Source organism: Alosa pseudoharengus, unplaced genomic scaffold, assembly GCF_046254945.1.
Source record: "Alosa pseudoharengus isolate Yale_2024_CS ecotype anadromous, Long Island Sound unplaced genomic scaffold, YU_APseudo_1.1 YU_APseudo_1.1_scf_1, whole genome shotgun sequence".
In the NCBI taxonomy this organism is placed as follows: domain Eukaryota; kingdom Metazoa; phylum Chordata; class Actinopteri; order Clupeiformes; family Clupeidae; genus Alosa; species Alosa pseudoharengus.
In genome coordinates, this window is record NW_027468564.1 from 31437711 (window position 1) to 31456983 (window position 19273).

General features: G+C 44.9%; 2 protein-coding genes across 2 annotated transcripts; both read left to right on the forward strand.

Annotated features, from left to right (window-relative positions):
• Positions 1 to 2187: 2187 nt before the first annotated feature.
• Positions 2188 to 8424, forward strand: LOC143125537 (uncharacterized). Its single transcript, XM_076287108.1, has 7 exons — positions 2188 to 2275; positions 2903 to 2999; positions 3079 to 3938; positions 4481 to 4826; positions 5301 to 5406; positions 5962 to 6352; positions 6730 to 8424. Exons 2-7 carry the CDS (start codon positions 2982 to 2984, stop codon positions 7076 to 7078), a joined length of 2070 nt encoding a protein of 689 aa, XP_076143223.1. The 5' UTR covers positions 2188 to 2275; positions 2903 to 2981; the 3' UTR covers positions 7079 to 8424.
• Positions 8425 to 12403: 3979 nt separating this feature from the next.
• On the forward strand, positions 12404 to 19216 carry LOC143125520 (52 kDa repressor of the inhibitor of the protein kinase-like). The gene is made up of 5 exons (XM_076287074.1): positions 12404 to 12586; positions 13540 to 13660; positions 15878 to 15982; positions 16455 to 16491; positions 16777 to 19216. The coding sequence occupies exons 1-5, from the start codon at positions 12498 to 12500 to the stop codon at positions 18960 to 18962; spliced, it is 2538 nt and encodes an 845-aa protein (XP_076143189.1). The 5' UTR covers positions 12404 to 12497; the 3' UTR covers positions 18963 to 19216.
• The last annotated feature ends 57 nt before the right edge of the window (positions 19217 to 19273 follow it).

Below are 19273 nucleotides of genomic sequence, written 5' to 3' on the forward strand. Positions count from 1 at the left end.
TCTCTCTCTCTCTCTCTCTCTCTCTCTGTCCCATCTCTTTCTTTCTCTACCTTCTCTTATCCTTTCTCTCTTTCTCTCTCTCTCTGTCCCTTCTCTTATCTTCTCTCACTCTCACTCTCTCTGTGTGTGTGTGTGTGTGTGTGTGTGTGTGTGTGTGTGTGTGTGTGTGTGTGTGTGTGTGTGTGTGTGTGTGTGTGTGTGTGTGTGTGTGTGTGTGTGTGTGTGTGTTTGCTTCTGTGCGTGTCTGTAAGTTTGTATGCATCTGTGTGTGTGTTCTCTCTGCTGGTGGTGGAGGGGGGGGGCATGCTGAGGGTTGTGACAGGCTGTTCAGGGAAGGTCAGGAGCAATGTGTGTGTGTGTGTGTGTGTGTGTGTGTGTGTGTGTGTGTGTGTGTGTGTGTGTGTGTGTGTGTGTGTGTGTGTGTATGTATGCAATATCACGGATGGGAAAATAAATTGAGTAATACTGTAACCACAGAGCACAGCTCAGCAGAGAGAACACAGTGCCCCTCTCATAAACCAGAAGTGTCAGAGAGAGAGAGAGAGGGAGAGAGAGAGAGACTTTGACTTTTAAGGTTCCTTTACTGTACCAGTCAAAATTAAACCAAGTAACAATAAAATCAGCCCATATTAAAATCTCACCACCTCGACTCCTTCACAGGCCTGAATGTTCGTGACTTTCAAACACTTTCAAAAATGTCCTAGCTGCGGTGTCATAAAACTGAGTAGCACACCTTGCCCCTCCTGTCCAACTGCAGGTCTCACCTGTAGCTCTGGGAACCGGTCCAGTTCATCCAACTCCATCGGGGACAGGAGGCATTGTTTTGCTTCTTCTAAGATAACCTTTCTGATGTCCGTAATCATATTCTGAATAATCCGGACAGAAAAGTTCTTTGTAAGTACTGCTACATCTTTCACAGAGCGCCAAAAGCCTGCAACTAATAAATGCTGCAATTTTGTGATGCTGGACAGAGAGAGACGCACTATCTCTCTCTCACACACACACACACACACACACTCTCACCCCTACCTATCATTCTAGTATTATTTCTACTACTGTTTATTTTGTGCTCACATGTTTATACATATGCTGTATCTCTGTCTTCTTTTCCTTGTGATACTACTGTGTTATTTGTAACACTAGCTTTGGCAACACTGTACCAAACAGTCATGCTAATAAAGCCCCTTTGAATTTGAATTTGAATTTGAGAGAGAGAGGGAGAGAGAGAAAGAAAAAACGATACCACTATGGTATACAGAACTACCTTAAAGTCGTTTTTATCTGAAATTAATAAATACATATGCCTAAATAAATAATTCCCAGACTACATTTTTAAAGAATTTACTTCACCTAATGCCTGCACTGCAATTCTGTTAAATGACCCCACACTGAGCTTGAAGAACAACAGGTTAACATGCTGTTTTGAAGTATTGTAAATTGAGCCGCAGGATACACATGTGGCCACCAGGCGGCAGTAGGCCTAAATCTGAGGATTCAGACTGCAATTTGAATAAAGTTTGCCAAAATGCATCACGCACTTCCGTTCCAATTTTTTTAAAAATCAAGAGGTCTGGGTGATCTTTGAAATAGGCGTAGTATAGACTATAAAAAAATCTACCACTATCGTGACACATTATACAATGTCCATACAAACATGCTCTTGTAATTAATGGGGAATTAACATGTGTGTAGAAATAGGTGCTAGTCATTCATATCCATCTAACTGGAGCAATACAATAGTTCCATATGTAGAGATATGTCTCAATATTATTTATGTATACAATTTCCGAGCGCACGTCAAAATTCGTGACTTGTAAGTTTAATTTGCAAGCGCAAAGTCATGCATTGTGGTTCTTCAGTGTGTGTGAGACAGTGTGTAGGCTATATGGTGTGTGTGTGTGTGTGTGCGTGTGTGTGTGTGAGAGAGAGAGAGAGAGAGAGAGGGAGATTTATAAACGGTTGCGTTTACGTAAGCATCTTCACAAGTTTTTTGTTTTTTCCCCACACCATGCACACTCGCCTTTGGGAATGAGCAGAATGTATTATGGTTTGAAACAGACTGTGTCTTTGTTATTGTTGGTTGGGTAAAGTAACACCCATGTATCCCATGATCAGCCATGGGCGCATCTGATTGGTTCGTTTGAGCATCGGGCGGAACTAATGCTTCAGCGCCAATTCAAATTTCCATTTGAAAGCGTTTGTAACTGGATTTGAATTGCGGTTACTCGTCTGCTGCGTTGAGCAAGTCACTGTCGGAATCATTCGCTGCCGAAAAGTAAGTATATTTTCCAAACGAAATAGCACGTTAGTATGCATCATGAGATATTGGAAGCATGATACACTTCGGCACATCATTTTATCTAAGATATTTGCTGTCTAGAAGCTAGATTCTAGCATACTTTTCGCAGATAAACATTGTTCTTCGTGCAAGAGCCGATAGAAGCTACTCAAAGAGTAACGTCAATGCTTACAATTTTGGTGCTATGCTGACTATCATGGTAGTTTCAAATCGGTGAAATTAGTAATTCATCCAAAATATGGCATTCATTCATTGTGATGTGTTGTTTTTGTCTTCTGGTAAGTCTTGCTGGCAAGCTAAGTGATATGTTAACGTTGTAACCTAACAACGGACGGCAGTGTGCTAACGCTATTTCCATGCTAACAAGGTGGGGTTTTATGCTGTCCAAGTAGCTCAAGTTATGGCAAATCTAACGTTCAATGCTAACAAGAGCGATTGTTATATTATCGAACTAGGGTCGCAAATTGTCTATGTTGGCATATTTTGATTTAATAGATCGTTTTTATGCAAGGTATAACATGTGCTTGATCTCGGTATATTTCCATATGCGACCGTTGTTTTGCATTTAAGTAAGTTATAACGTGGACGTCTTTGTTTCTGCAGCAATCTATCGTCACTATCAAATATTGCACTAATAGACTTCATCTGAAAGACTGCACCATTGGATTTGGAAACTACAATCATGGATATTCACAAAAAGGTAGCTGTCCATAGTATCTTCTGACTTACTATTTTGTAGTAAGAAAGATTTCCCGGTTCTAACAATTCTCTCTCAACAGAGCAACAAGGAAAACGCTCGTCCCAAACTTGGACAACAGAAGGTCGTCACATCATTTATCAAAAGAACAGCTCCCGGGAAAACTGCGCCTTTGCAGTCCAAGAATGACGGGACGGTTGAGAAGAGGGCGGAACCCACAAAAAAGGCCGAACAGAGAGCCACAAGGGAAGCCGCTGCTAAACCAGCAGCAGAGGCCAAAAAGCCCCAAACACTGACCCAGACCTTCCTCTCTCAACAGTCAGCCAGTTATAAAAAGCTGCTAACGCAAGGTCCAACGCCTGCACCCTCCGCTCCTCCAAAGTCCCTACGTGGCACCTACAAGGGCAAGGTCGTCCAGTCCAAGGTGGACTGTTTCAGGAAACCCGGTGAAGCCACAACTGCAGCCACCACTGATAAAAAGGTGTTCGCAAAGCCAGCCGTACCCAAGACTGTCGGCCCGACGCCAGCGACGTTGTCAAGGGTCAAGTCGAAGTCTGTTACCACGTTGCCTGTGAAGGCCGCACCTGCTCTCTCCCAGATTCAACCACGCAGGCCCAAGTCAGTCACCGACATGCCTCTGAGTCGCCCGGCGAGTAAAACCAACCACGGCCAAACGCAAACGGTTGCCACCGTGCGACAGTTCCAGGTCACTAAGCGGCCGGCCACTGCCCGTTCGGTCCCACCAGCGTCGGCGTCGACCAGGCCGGTGACTGGACCGAAGGCGAGGCCTGTCCCTTCCACGGCCAAGAAGGCGAATGTGCAATCGAGTCAGAACGTCAGAAAGCCACCAGTCACCTCCACGAGTCAGCGCCCCTCCCGCAAGCCTGTTACAAGCACGCTCAGTCACACCAGGGTTGGCATGGAAACAGTGGAGGAGAGAAGGTGAACTACTTCTTCAACTACTACTAACAACTATTGTACCTGTGACGACAAATGCATTTTTGTTCTGTTGTATATGTGTTCAAGTTGCAGTTAATGCAAAGTGTGTTTTATTTACTAATTTAGTATACTGAACTGATATATATTTAGTATTGTTAGTAATCGGTCATTACACACACACAAGGGTAGGTCTCTACTGCCACTACATGTGCACTACTAGCGTCATTTTCCAAATATTAGCTGCAGTTTATACATTGATTTTGCAAAATTTCTTCAGCTATGAGGTTAATACACAGGGGCATTTAATATGGTTTCGTTTTTCTAACTCGCATAAAACACTGTCTTGTGGCCTATACACAAAATGCCGTTTATACAAAGGAAATTACTGTATGTCTTGGTAATAGCAATGTAATAATTACAGAAGTATTGCTTTTGTGAAACTGTTCTTACACTATCTACACATGTTTCTTTTAGCAGATCTAAAGTGGCCGTAATGATACTAATGCATTCCTTTTTTTTTTTCTAACGGCTGTGTCTCTTTCCAGAGCAAAGTTGGCCGAGTGGTTGGCTGCCAAGGGCAAGACCCTGAAGAGGCCTCCCATCCACAACAGCACACAGCCGACCCAAAGGTCCAGACCCTTCGTTGTGCCCAAAGCGGACCTTCAGCAGAACCAGGAGCCCATCGAGCCTCACGCCGCTGCTGCAGAGCCTAGTCCGGTTCCGGAGGCCGCCGAGGCAGAACCAAGGCCGGCACTGGAAGCAGAAGCTGTGGCCGAGCTGGAGACGGTGTCAGTGGAGGAGGAAGAGGAGGGGCCGGTCATGAACACGACGCTGGACATGGTGGACAATTGTGAGATGGACCTGCCAGAAGTGGACGTGTGCATGGAAAACGTAAGCAGAGAGAGATGTGGGACTGCCATTATGTTGGGCGAATGAATTTCAGGATCCAGAACGCGTAGAGATTTGTGTGTGTGTGAGTGAGAGATTTGAATGAACTCAAAACTTCAAGTTCAACTGTACACTGAGGTGGAGAGATGTGATGTGAATTAACTGCATCCCCTCCTGTATGAGGAGCATTTGCAATACCGCCAGGAAGCATTAACATTTAGGACTCTAGCGGATGTGTGTGTATGTGTCAGAAACAAAGAGACGTGTCGTGGATTCAGACAGAGTTGTAGAGAAATGTGACTCAGTGTCTGGTGGTAATGATATGGTGTAATACTACTTTTTTCCCTCTTATCTATCACAACTAAAAGTACACTTACATTATATCAGGAAATGCACTTACTTATTTACTTATGTATGTATGTATAATGTGAAGCTTGCTGCATTGTTGATGCCCTCTGTCCCTGCTCCTCTCTACAGCTGGTGGTGAACCTTTGCGAGGCCCTGGAAGCCATGGAGACACCCTCTACGTGTGAATGTGCTGGTACAGTCGTCATGGAGATGCCGTCTACATGTCGAAGTGCTGGTACAGTCATCACTTCCTTACCGGGAACGATTAAGCCCGCTGACCAGTCAGAAATGGACAATGAGCTGTCTGTTCTTATGACTACGATATGTTATATTAATCAAGGGAAAGCGCTTGTGTACACCAGTGTACCGTATTTTCCGGACTATAAGTCACACTTATTTTTTATAGTTTGGCTGGTTCTGCGACTCCGGTGCAACATCTATATATTTATATATATGGTTTTTTCCTCTTCGTGACACATTTTTTGTCTGATGCGACTTATACGCCGGTGCGACTTATAGTCCGGAAAATACGGTAATCTTTTGATGTTGTTTATTTGGGAAAGCGGTTGTGTACACTAGTGTAGTCTTTTGTTGTTGTTTATTTGGGAAAGCGGTTGTGTACACTAGTGAAGTCTTTTGTTGTTTATTTGGGAAAGCGGTTGTGTACACTAGTGTAGTCTTTTGTTGTTTATTTGGGAAAGCGGTTGTGTACACTAGTGTAGTCTTTTGTTGTTGTTTATTTGGGAAAGCGGTTGTGTACACTAGTGTAATCTTTTGATTTTTATTTCAGAACAACATGCTGGTGAGAAGGACACAGTAGCAGAGCAGGAAGCTGCGGGGATGAAGGTGCAAGTAGGGGAGGAAGATGAGGAAGAAAAGATTGAAGATGAGCAGGACGAGATTAAAGAAGCGTTTGCAAACAAGGAGACAGACGACGAGACGTCGACAGAAGAGAAAGAGAGTTCGGGCGAAGATTCCGAGTCGGAGATGGAGGCCGACTCGATCGAGGGGTCAGAATCAGGCAGCGACACGGAGCCTGCCGTTGCAGAGCGAAAAGTAAAGGCTGAGGTGAAGGCAGAAGATGAAGACGAGGAGGCGGAGAACTGTGCCACAAAAACCCCAGAGTGCAATGGGGCATCAGTGGTGAAGTTCAGCGTGAGGACGACCCCTTACCTACAGAGGTGAGTGTGTCTGCATAGTTAGCATTTTAAACCATGTGTATGTTTAATATGGTGGGTGTGTCTGCATAGTTAGCATTTAAACCCTGTGTATGTTTAATATGGTGAGTGTGTCTGCATAGTTAGCATTTTAAACCCTATATATATATATATATATATATATATATATATATATATATATATATATATATATATTATTCATAATAGTATATAAGTTATTACTATTTTCAACATGTCAACTGTATCTCCCTCTCTTCTCTTCCTCCATAAGAGTGAAGAAGAGGAGTTTTCATTACCTGTTTTTCTCCTTTCCCCTCTTTCCGCTCTTTCCCTGAATTGGAAACCAACAACCCCCTTCCAACGGAAAACGAAACCCACAGCGTTAAGAAGCGCATCGACGGCGAAACATCATCATCGGTTGCTGCCCCCTCCAGCTGCGGTTCGTCCCGGCGCCAACGGCAGAGCGGCGCGGCCACCATCGGCGACCTGAAGTTCCTGACGCCTGTGCGTCGCTCGTGCCGCATCGAGCGCCAGTCTGCGCGTCTGCCCGTCGCCCTGACGGACCACGACCCCTGTGTGACCTCGCTTGCTGAGCTGGCCAGGCTCGAGGGCGGTGACGGCGAGGCCCATGTCGGCATGGCGACGACAGCCAACGCCTACATCTACAGGCGGAACCCAGCGCTGCTCGACGAGTTGCCTGACGTCCACAGAGACCTGACCCGTCTGTAAGGACACGCCTGATTGACTGTAAGACTGGCTAAATACACCTGATTCAACCAATCACAAGCCGTTTTAAGGGTCTCAAAATTGTATCTTGCTTTCGATTGGCTGTAAAGCACAACCTGATGCAACCAATCAAAATTATATTTCCTTGCTGGCGGAACTCATGTATGGCGTGTACAAATAGGATCAGGTAAACAGGAAGTCGAGCAGGTATACAACTGACCAGTCGACATGTAATGCATTTTCCTATGGGCACTTTGTATCAGAAGGTAAAGGATAAGCTTTGCTCTTTTATATATACATATATATATATATATATATATATATATATATATACCAAACATGTTCAACTGTGTCTAACTCACCAATGCAAACTAACAGAATGTAATACATTGCAGTTCTAATGTAAGCTTCTGCGGGTAATCTAGTGTCAATGGTGTCTGTCCATTAGACAGTGGGTCCTATTGCAATTCTGCTGCTTGAGGTCAAAATGGACAGTATTTACGTAGATAAGCAGATATGTTTTGGGATGGTTCTTTATCTCTGTGCGTGTGTGTGTGCGGTTTGTCCTCTTGAGTCGTGGGGACGCACGGTTAATGGCAGTAAATTGTCGATGTGTTTTGAGGTGACGGTGAATGTCGGAGGTAACGTTGTCATGTCGACTGGTGTGTCGTCGTCTCAACGCATTCCTTCTCTGGTACTTAAATGACTGTCACTGAACCGTACTTGCAAGGTTTTATTTGTAGTGACAAGGATGCAAGGTGAGGATCTGCTGAAGCCATTTTAACTAAAGTCTTTGATGTGTTCAAGAACAAAAAGAGAATTTTCTTGGAAGAGATTAGGAAACTTGTTTTTACTGTCATTTTACTAATATGTTTTTTTTGAGTGAAGTCTGAAAGCAAGAAACGAGTATCAAATGTTAACAAAAGTATAACAGGCTACGTTGAATGTTTGCATGGGTCAGCTTCCCATTTTTTTATTGTTTAAAAAGAAACTTTTTTCACAGTTAACTGGGGAAACAAATGATGAAAAAAAAACTTTAAATTAACTTATGGCTAATTAAACTTGGGGCAACGCTTAATACACCAGCACTCATTGTATTTAACATATGGACACTAATAACCGATTTTGATCACACTTTTAAACTTTTCAAGTTCTTGTCACTGTTTGTGCTGTTGTTCATGTAATTTCCAGCTGTTTATGAGTGTACTCTTCATTTCCCATCTGCAAATGTCCTCTTTTCACCTCTATATTTGTGGTGTTTGTTTACTCCTTGGTCACAACACTATCGGAGGCTGTTTGTTTGAATACTTTGTTGCCTTCTGTTCAAATAAAATTTTAACCTCTGGAAAGGTTTCTTTAATTACAGTTCAAAACTATAATGCTTTTTAAGGCATCCTGGACAGTCCAGGACTAGAAAAAAAAACTACTGCTAATACCAGGTAGGTCCTCTCTTTGCTCTCAAAGCAGCCTCGATACCTGATGGCTAGGACTCTACAAGATGGAGGAAACATTCCTTTGCTATTCTGGTGCATGTTGACATGATTACATCAAACAAATTCTGCAGATTTGTAGGCTGTGCATCTGGGTCAAACACATCCCAAAGGTGTTCTATTCTATTGGACTTGGATCTGATTACTAAGCCATTGACAGCGTTGGGAAGGTTACTTTGCTTAAAATATATTCCACTACAGATTACTGAATGCATGACCTAACATATATTTAGTACCGTAATTCTGATAGATTACATTACTAGTGAGTAATGTATTTTGAATACTTTGGATTACATCAGCATTGTGTTATATTACATAGCAGTGGTTGTGTTAACTTGTAAGACCCATAGTGTCAAAAAACCTATGTGCTATGAAACACGATGACAAAAACAGAACAGAGATGCTTTGTATAGGCTAAAAGGCTACAAATCCCAAACAAAGTATACAGAGTCTTTGTAATGAATTCCAACAGCACATGGGGAGTTACATGCTGTCAACAAATGAGAACCTAACAAGGAACCCTTGTCAGTCATACCTGTCGAGTAGCCTACTTAGGTTACATCAAGAGTTGAGTACTTCACAAATGTAGGCTAATGCCAAACATCCACGTTTCAAACGAGTAGGCCTACAGGCACTTTGCTTGTCTTACCATAGCTCACCATATCCATTGGCTTGAACGCTAAATATATATATATGGGTCGGGACTTTATGAACATGGGAAATTGTGGGTCCCAAAGCCAGGATGCAGGGGAGTATTGTTGTGCTCAGATGATCTAGAAGTTTAGCCAGGTGCGTTTGAACCAAGAGTTGAAGAGAGAGAGGAGTAGTTCGCACACTGAAAGAAATGACTTAAACAAAGTGTTCAGAAAGGAGTTTTTCCATTTAATTTTGGGAGCAAGAGCAGACGTTTCAGCCGTCCGGCTATTCTCAATGCTCACAGTGAATCAACTGCAGACATGCAATTAACAAGTACCCAGTTGGGTTAAGGGCAATTAACAAGTACCCAGTTGGGTTAAAGGCAATCAAGAGACAGGTGTGGTGGGAGGGGGTTTAGGCCAGACCCAGACAACAAGTATAGATGCATTTGTTTTTGTTACAACACTTGTAGACATTCATTTAAAAGAGTTAATGAGATACAAGTTTTACAAAAAGCATGATAGATTTAAGTCCTCGTTCGTCCCTTTTGGACAAAGGCTACCAAGTTCAAAAATCCAGAAACATTCTCTCTGAAGCAGTGCTTTATCCAAGTCCCCGCCTCTCCTTTTAGGCAAGATCCTTTCCATACCCAGAAACATGTTTGATATTATCGCAAGTCTTTTGAGTCGTGGCTCATGCAAATAGTGACGTGAACAATATGAAAACCAATAGTGACCTCTCTCCAACACCAAACAGGAAGGGGCAAAGTAGGCGACAGCTGTAGCCTATATTTGTTATTCTTATAATATTTGTCATTTCTTATACCTATTTAGTCGGCTCTTCTATGTGACAGAACTCTATATCGGTTAGGGATGTCACGCATGAAACAATGCTGCAGAAACACAAAAATATGACTGAGTTTAGTATGCTATCATTTCAGTTCCTGTTTATCTATTTTATTGCACGATGGGTAATAATTTAAAAGGAATCTAGTTGCAGTCTTGTAAATAGTGACCCTGCAAGATCCCTAGTCATTGCAAAATCATAGTATGTGACTTAAAACTCTACTACTTGTCTTTAGATGTGAGAGGGTCTGAGACTGTAGTCTTTCAAAAATCTTTTCCAAATCTTTGCAAATCTTTCCAAAGTCTGTCAGTGTAAGGAGGGCTTTATGTGTGTGTGGATGTGTGAAAGACATGAAGTACAACATTTGCAGGGGAAATTACCCTTGGCATTAGAGAGTGATAGGAGGAGGCGGCGTGGCAGTGTCAGCATGGACCAGCCTATCTCTGAGATTAGGGTTTCTAGAAAAGACACAGAGAGGTAAATTCTGAAAGAGACCACTCAGTTGGTCATTGCTTTTATTTATATGCCAATGAGAATTAACAATGTTTCTGATGTCACTGCTCAAAGGACAATTTTAGAATAGAGCGGTTCTCCTTTTGTTTAGAGGTCAAATTGGGTGGTTGTGTATCAGATGCACGTACTTTGTCTAGTGCTCTATCAAGCCAGCTGTTGGGATATCCTCTAGAGCTAAAATTTCTGTATAGGATTCTGGCTTGGGCCTCAAAGTCATTTTTGTCGGAGCAAATCCGGTGCAGTCTGGTGAACTGACTGAAGGGCAGACCTCGTTTCAGAGATGTAGGGTGGGTACTTGTGGCATGAAGTAAACTATTTTTCTCTGTGTCTTTCCTGTACAAAGAGGAGACAATGTTTCCATCAGTAAGTGAAATACAAGTGTCTAAAAAGTTCACACAGGTGGTACTAGCTGAATAAGTAAACTTGATGGATGGTCTTAGGCAGTTCATATACAAGACAAACAATTCAAATTCAGGTAATGAGCCACAAAACAATCATCAATGTATCTTTTGAACAATATGATCTTCTCTAAAAAAAAAGGATTGCTATTGAACACATACTTCCAAGAAACCAAGATATAAATGGGCATAGTCAGGGGCCATAGTGGCACCCATAGCTGTGCCACTGATCTGGAGGGTCCCAAAGCCAGACCAGTTGAGAACCACTGACATAGCATACTACCCACCATCATTTCCGTAACCAATGAATGAAGGGGGATGCATTTAACAGGTCGGCCTCTTTTTAAACTGACATGCTGCTATAAATGCATGCCTATTGCCTACATAAATGACTGGCAACATCCTGTAAGGTGTCCTGATATACAGAATTAATTAACTTGGTGGAGAAAACTCTTTCTGCATCGGGAAGGTCTTTGCATCCGTCTCCTCCATTATTTCTGCATACCTCGGAGGATGTTATCCCTGACATAAATCCTCATGTCAAATCCATTAAGTGGTTTTAATGCTGTCCTGTTGTGAGAATGAACATCAGCTATTAGGTACTCAAGGTCATGGGGTAATGTTCTCCCTCAGTATCTTATCTGTGTCGTTTTCCCATTTTAGTCTTGACTTGACCAGAGCCCGTCTATGTCAGACATTCTCTGACTTGACACACCTGACAATTCAAGCTCCTGAAGTTATTTCTTTAAAAACAAAAAAAATCAACTTTCAATGTTCTAAGGGGATGATGAAACAGAAAAGACAGATATAATGCTTTTAATTTGTCTATAGGGTGACATTAAATTGGCAGCGATAAAAAAAAAAAAAAAATGGGTTTTATGGGTTTATTCCCATGTTGACAATTTTGGCTCCCTCAGTGTGTGTTTTGCAAACTGTTTTCAGAGCTGTATAGAGATATACAGATATAGAATGCAATACCGCCACCTAAAGGGTAAATATTACCACACATGAACGGGCACGCACGTGCCCGATCACTTTACTGGACATAATGCGTTATCATAAATAGTAAGTGTGGCCATTCGGGCTCATTTGTATCTTGATTTATCCATGACTTGTCTGAAGTCTTTGGCGGTAACATTGGCTGATACAGACAAGGGCTTAACACGCCCTTTTTTTTCTAAACGAAAAGTAACTACACGGAGGACGCGTCTCCGCTCGTTGTCAATTAACCTCGAAGTTAATAAACCAGTTTTACTCCATAATCTGTTTTTAAACTTGAATTTCCTCCCAGCATAAAGCGCGCCAGCGCGCCTCTATCTTTGACAGAGTATCCAGATCACATGACTACCCAAAACAGTTCCTCGAGCAATGCATTGTGGGACGAGGACGGACTCCACGCGTTGAATCCTCCAGGCCACACAAAGCAGTGTAGTGCACATTTGAATGTCTATTTAAAATACTTATTTAATACTTATTGGAATATTTTGCTCTCCGGATAGACTTTCCGAAAGTGTAATTATCGGCAACACACAGATAACAATGCCAAATTTCTGCGTGGCGCCGAACTGCACCAAGAAAAGTACGCAAACAGACTTAGCTTTCTTCCGATTTCCAAGGGATGTGAAGAGGTGAGTTTGCGTTAACAGTGTTTAACTGCATAGTTTAACAAAAGTGTTGCAAATTAATAGTCTAGGGTTTCGACACTACTTACATTGCATAAACACGCTAACGCATTAGCTATCCCGCTATCTTTGGACGTCTCGCATCTGTTAGCTTTTCCGTAAAACGCGCAAAGTTAGCAGACATTAGCAAGCTGTCATTAACAGCTAACGTTACAACAGTTAGCACCACTAGAAACATTGAACAAAATGTGCAGCCATAATTACTTCCCCAGCTATTTGTATGCTTTCTTTTGGCAACACAATGGTGTTTTTTTAGTGCTAACGATGTAGTGTGAATGTTTTGGCCTGTGAACACGTTACCCTTCTGGCGAGGTTGGACTTCGACGTTAACATTAACAAGCCTGTGCAATTTGTCCACCACGCGAACCTCAAACTCGCGAACAGGTTGCATCTTTTTCCGCGCTGCTGTCCTATAAGACCAAAGCGAAGTTATGTAGTTGGGGTATAGACCATAGATATAGACGTGTGTATCATTGAGTTTTAGCGGTCGACAAAATATTAAGCAAATGTTTTAGTAATGGCGCGAATAATTAAAAGTACGGTTAGCCTACTGAAGATGACGTGACCCATTACGTGTTTGATGCAGTGAGAATTATGGGAAGTGAAGTTCATCGTGCCCATTTTTGGATGTGTTTATTATTATTATATTATGTTAGGACTGTGAACAGACCCCAGTGTATTTTTTTATGCACACAGTGAAGGATGGTCTCTATGTCAAACAATTAAGAAATGGCTCTCTATGAGCTCAAATGTTCACAACCGTTCATTACGATTTGGTGTTAGAATAGAGGACCCCCCCCCCCCCACACACACACACACACACACACATTTATTGACATTTAAAAATTTAACAAAATGTGTCAACTTGTTTTTTTTTTTCTTCCCCTCTACACGGATAGATGTCACGAGTGGGTGGAAAACTGTCGGCGTGCCGACCTGCTGGCCAAAACGCCGGACCAGCTGAATAAGCACTACAGGCTGTGTGCAGCTCACTTTGACCCCAGCATGATCTGTAAGACGGTAAGTGGACACTGGTGCCAGCCAGTGGATAGCCTGGCAGATGCAAGGCATTCTGTGAAGATGAATTAGGGACGTGAACGCCCACTGAGATAACATGTACAATGCTGGTTATGCTAACTTTAGCAGTCGCTATATTAGGCCATCAATACCATATTATTTTAATTCTTAGATTTTAAGATAAGGAGCCGGTATTGCAAAGCATTGCAGTTTATTTCGCCAATGTATATACACTGTGTCTCAAAGGTTTTTTTTCTCCCCATATAAAGTCACTTGGATGTAGGAATACTCAGCAAAATCAGTCTGTTCAGAAACCAGCGTGCCAAAAGTCGCAAGTCTAATTAAAGCTATTTTAATAGCAATCGAAATTTAACACCATGGCAACACTTGAGCACAACCATTGATGCTCCCACATGTAAAATGATAGCTATAGTTCATGCATGAGAACTTTGCTTGTTGACAGACTGTGCACTTTGCTTTTTAAATCCGGGCCCCTATCCCTTTTGGGTCCTTGAGTTGAGCTGTGTCATGGTAGTGGGGTGAGAACCCTGGTGGGCAGCCATTTTGCACTGCATAGGAGGGCAGGAAGGCGGTCAGCACACAACTGAAGAGTCCTCTGAACAGTGTGAACAGGGGCACCATCTTCAACAAACACCAGTTCTGAATGCTTATGGGCTCTGACTTTTCTTTCTTAACCAAAGTGGAAGCAGTGCCTGCTGCACAGAATGTAATGGTAGTTCACACAGTGCAGCTGAGTATTCATTTTGGATTGCTGTGTGCAGTTCAGAGAGGCCTGAAGCCGACATTTTGGGGAGAAGATTTTGCACGGCGTGCAAGAACTAAGAAGAGAGTCATAGAGCTAGGTGACCTTGGAATGCGTAAGGGATAACGGCCACCGAGGTGTCCCGATCTACGGATTAATTAGTAGACGATGTGGAGGCAAAATACTCCCCAGCGTGCAGCCTCCGCCAAGATCATTAATTCCGTATAAGGACACCGCTAAGGCCATTATTATCCCGCTTATCCACCAGTTGCCATTATAGTCATGCCTTTATAACCTGACTCTCGCCAGATGAATTTCGTTCCGCCTAGCTCTACTCACATCCATCTGGGATCGGTTCCGTTGAGAGTGATTTCGGCACGAGATTGTATGGTAGAGCCAATCAGGACGCAGGGCCGGAGTTTCATAGATGTGACGTAGCGTAGAAGTGACTGTGAGACTGTTCTCAGCGTCACGGGTTGGCTTCGATGTAAGTGGTTGAAATAGCACGTCAATAGATGACGGACAAGTGACTTATCCAATCTTATGTAAGGATTTTTGATAAGGCCCAGCCTTCTGAAGCACCACTCCAATGGATCGATCCCATATGGATGAGTTGAACTAGGCGGAACGAAATTCATCTGGCGAGAGTCAGGCTAATGCCTTTATACCACACAAAAGAAACAAGCAGTACAATTTAAAAAGAAGCCAACTTGTTCAGTTTGTATTGTACTTTCTTTGGTCCTGACAATGATAACGGAGGGCAGTTAGCTTGTTTACAGTTGATTTCATTGTTGCGAAACCTGCTTCCAGGCTCAACCATCGTTCACTATGGTTGTGATAGTTACCATTCAATGAGCATTGGAACAGTCTACTTCATAGGTGTCCTGTTATTCAGAATTAATAGCACCCTTCCGTCCCAACTTTTTTTGAAAAGGGTTGCTGGTATCAAATTCAAAATGTCTGATGAATAGCGTAAGCTCGAAACGTTACACTGGTGAATAGTCATCAAAAAATCCTGATGGGAGCAAGTGTGCGGACATTCCACCCCCTTTTCCATCAAATTCAAAATGAACATATATTTTCCACAAAGTAGTCATATATGTCATTTTCAACGTTTGATATGTTGATATGTTGATATTTCGCAGTTAAATATGAGTTTACGAGATTTGCAGATTTCACATTCTGTTTTTATTTGCATTTTACACAATGTCCCAACCTTTTTTGATTTGGGGTTGTACAATGACTCGCTACGTGTATGTTAATTACTCTATTACTTGTGTCACTCTAGTTACTCAGTTCTTCCTCTATTTAGAGCAATAGGAGTTTAAAGAAATCAATTAACTGCTTTATTGGTCATTTCATAGAAAGTGGGTTTGCTTTGTTCCATTTAGATTTAAAATATGGAAAAGGTGCCAAAAGGCTGTTTGAGTGAGATGTGTGTTCTTTAATGCTTGTAGGGTCCATTTCGGACAGTTCTTAAGGACAATGCGGTTCCCACCATATTTGATTTCAGCGGCCAGAACAAGAAACTGCACAAAAACCGCAAACGTGTCAAAGTTCTGGTGAGTTTTTTTATTATTATTATTATTATTATTATTAGTTACACAGAGATGATTATGTTTTGCCGTTGGTTGACGGCTTCTCATAGTGACTCAATCTCAATCACAGTTTCTCATGCAGAGTCTCAGCTTGAGTGTTATTTCTCATTCTGTAATTCGCTTTGGATAAAAGTGAAGTACAAAATGAATAAATGTAAATGTAAATCTACCTTGTCTGAGTTTTTTTTATAAAACAATACGGTGCACTGCAGCCGTATGATATTTAACAACAACAACAAAACAGAAGCCTGCATGAGTATCCAGCATGTTTATTAAAGTAGCCCCACAGTATACCTCTATAGGGTTCAGCAGTGGCCCCCGATGTCCTAGTTTTAGTTTAAGGTGGTTTTGCAAGGATGGATGCTTATTTATTTGTTAACTTCTTATTTATTTCTTTACTTCCTCTCATCTATTTGTTTACTTTTCTTCCCCACAGACAGAAGAAGAAGTCAGAGACATTAAAGAACGTAGATGTAAGTGACCAAGTTTGCATTATGTGTCAGCTTATGAAGCAAATGCCTATCTTTTATCAGCTGATAGATCTGTGAGTGTGTGTGAAAGGGAGATACAGAGATTGTCACCATATGGAATTGTTATTTCTTCGAAAGTAATGCATGAAAACAACTTTATAAATAAGTCAAAGACTTACACTGTGTGTGTGTGTGTGTGTGTGTGTGTGTGTGTGTGTGTGTGTGTGTGTGTGTGTGTGTGTGTGTGTGTGTGTGTGTGTGTGTGTGTGTGTGTGTGTGAATTTTCAGTGGAAGAGGAGGCGGAGGCCAATAAAGAGGACGAGGATGTGGAAGACATGGAACAGGACGCCGTTCCTCAGCTATCCCAAGAGGAGCAGGAACTCCGGGAATACCTGCGTTCTCTGTTCGAGATCCTGCTTCTGCTCGGCAGGCAAGGAATTCCGCTGATCGGACACACAGTGACCGCCCCCTTCTCGTCCGCCGTGGAGAAACTCAAAGATGCAGGCAGTGATGCCACTGCCGTCGTCGAGGGCAACCAAGAGAAAACAGACGCGAACGGCAACGGCAACAGAACCGGGCAACCGTGGACCTTCACGCCTCTGAGCAACTTCCAGGCACTGGTGGAATTCCGGATCAGCGCCGGCGATGAGGCGCTCCGTCGGCGGTTCGAAGGCGCGGCGACAAACTCCGAGACGTGCCCGCCGGAGACGCTGCTCAACATGCTGAACGTGGCCGGCGCTTGCATCCGCGAGGACGTCCTCCGCGACGTGCAGCTCTTCTCGCTGATCGCCGGCGAGCCCGCGGAAATGTCGTCAGACTTCGCCGGCAGAGAGAGCAGCCGCGACGTCCTCCTCCCGATCTTCGCCCGGTTCGTGGACGTTTCGACGGCGGTGGCCGCAGAGCAGGCGAGTCCCAGGGAGGAGCTCCTGGGCTTCGTGTCGCTGGAGTGCGACGGCGACACGCTGGCCGAGAGGCTGCTGACGTACGTGACGGACGCGTGCGGGCTGGACATGGACAAGTGCCGCGGCTTCGCGTACGACTGTGGTGGGGGCGGCGCACGGCACGCGCTGCGCATGCGCACGGCGGCCGAGCGCATCTCGGAGCGGCACCCGGCGGTCGTGCGCACGCTCTGGTCGGGCTGCGGCCTCAACACGCTGCTGGCCGAGAGCGCCGGCACTCCGGGCACGCAGGTCGTCGTGGCGACGCTGAGCCGCGTGGACGCGCTCCTCCGCAGCTCGCCAGCGCTACGCCTGGAGCTGGAGCGCACCGTGGCGACGAGTTTCCGCGACGACGAGGACATGGCCCGCGAGCTCCTCACCGCTTGCCGTCGCGGCCGGTGGGGCCGGCGCCACAATGCCTTCCAGCTGACCTCTGACCTCCTGGAGCCGCTCAAGCTCTGCCTGGAGTCGGTTTGCGACAGCAGCCACGACCAGCGCTGGAGCGAGCGCGTGGTGCGCGACTGCCTGGCCCTCGCCGAGACGCTCAACGACTTCGAGTTCCTGGCCGCGCTGGTGGTGCTCAAGAACGTGCTGTCGTTCACGCGTGCCTTTGGCCGCAACCTGCAGGGCGGCGCCATGGACGTGCACCTGGCCACCAGCAGCGTGACGGCCGTGCTCCACTCGCTGGTGGAGGTGGCCGACAACATCGACGTCTACCACGAGTTCTGGTTCGAGGAGGCCGTGCTGGTGGCCCAGTCGCTGGGCATCCCCGTGCGCGTGCCGCTGCGTCACCTCCGCAAGTGTGCGGGCGGCGCCGAGCCGCAGCCCGAGGGCTACTACAAGGAGCACCTGACGGTGCCGGTGGTCAGCTACGTCATCTCGGAGCTCAACGACCTGTTCTCAGAGACGCACCTGAAGGTGCTGCGCTGCCTCTCGCTCATCCCCGCCGTCATGGGCCAGCTCAAGTTCGCCGCCGACGTCGCCGAGGAGACGGCCGTGGCCGAGGTGTACCGCCGCGACCTGCCCAGCCCGGACACGCTGGCCACCGAGCTGCAGTGCTGGCGCGTCAAGTGGAAGCACCGGAGCAAAGGCGTGCCGCTGCCCGCCAGCATCGGGGAGACTCTGCGCCTCGCCGACGTCAAGTTCTTCCCCAACCTCGACGCCCTCCTCGGCGCGCTCTGGAACCTTCCCATCCTCAACCCCGAGGAGGGACCGCAGAAGAAGCCGCAAACTCCGCCGCCGCAGAAGCCGCAGGAGGAGACGACGACGACGCCGGCGGCAGAGCCAGAGCCGGAGGTTGCTGTTGACGACGACGATAACGATGATGACGACGACGACGACGGCGGTGCTGGTGACCACGCCGGCAGTGGCGGCTGCGGCGGAACTGCTCGGAGCCGGCTTCAGGCGTACCTCCGCGACACTCCCGTGCGCCACCGGTGCTCTTGGCTGGCGCTCATCTACGCCAGCATGGACGCGCGGCACGACCCCGACCGCATGGTGGAGGCCTATTTGAAACTGCACCCAGACAGCAACTAAACGCTGACCGCATGGTGGAGGCCTATTTGAAACTGCACCCAGACAGCAAGTAAACGCTGGACTTCCCATTCCAAAATGACGAGTTGACCTGTACGTGTTCATATGTAAATACAGTGTTCTATTCTGTTCCTTTCTTCTTTTGCCTTTAAAAGAATTTGGCTAGACGTGGGAGAGTGGCTGAAATGAAATTATTTTCTTTCAGCAGTGAATAGATTGTCTTTATAATGTACCTATGAGGATTAATAAAATGTTTATCGATCCATTTAATTGTCCTTAGTCATTAGTGCTTTCTGAATTTGCATGCAAAATTG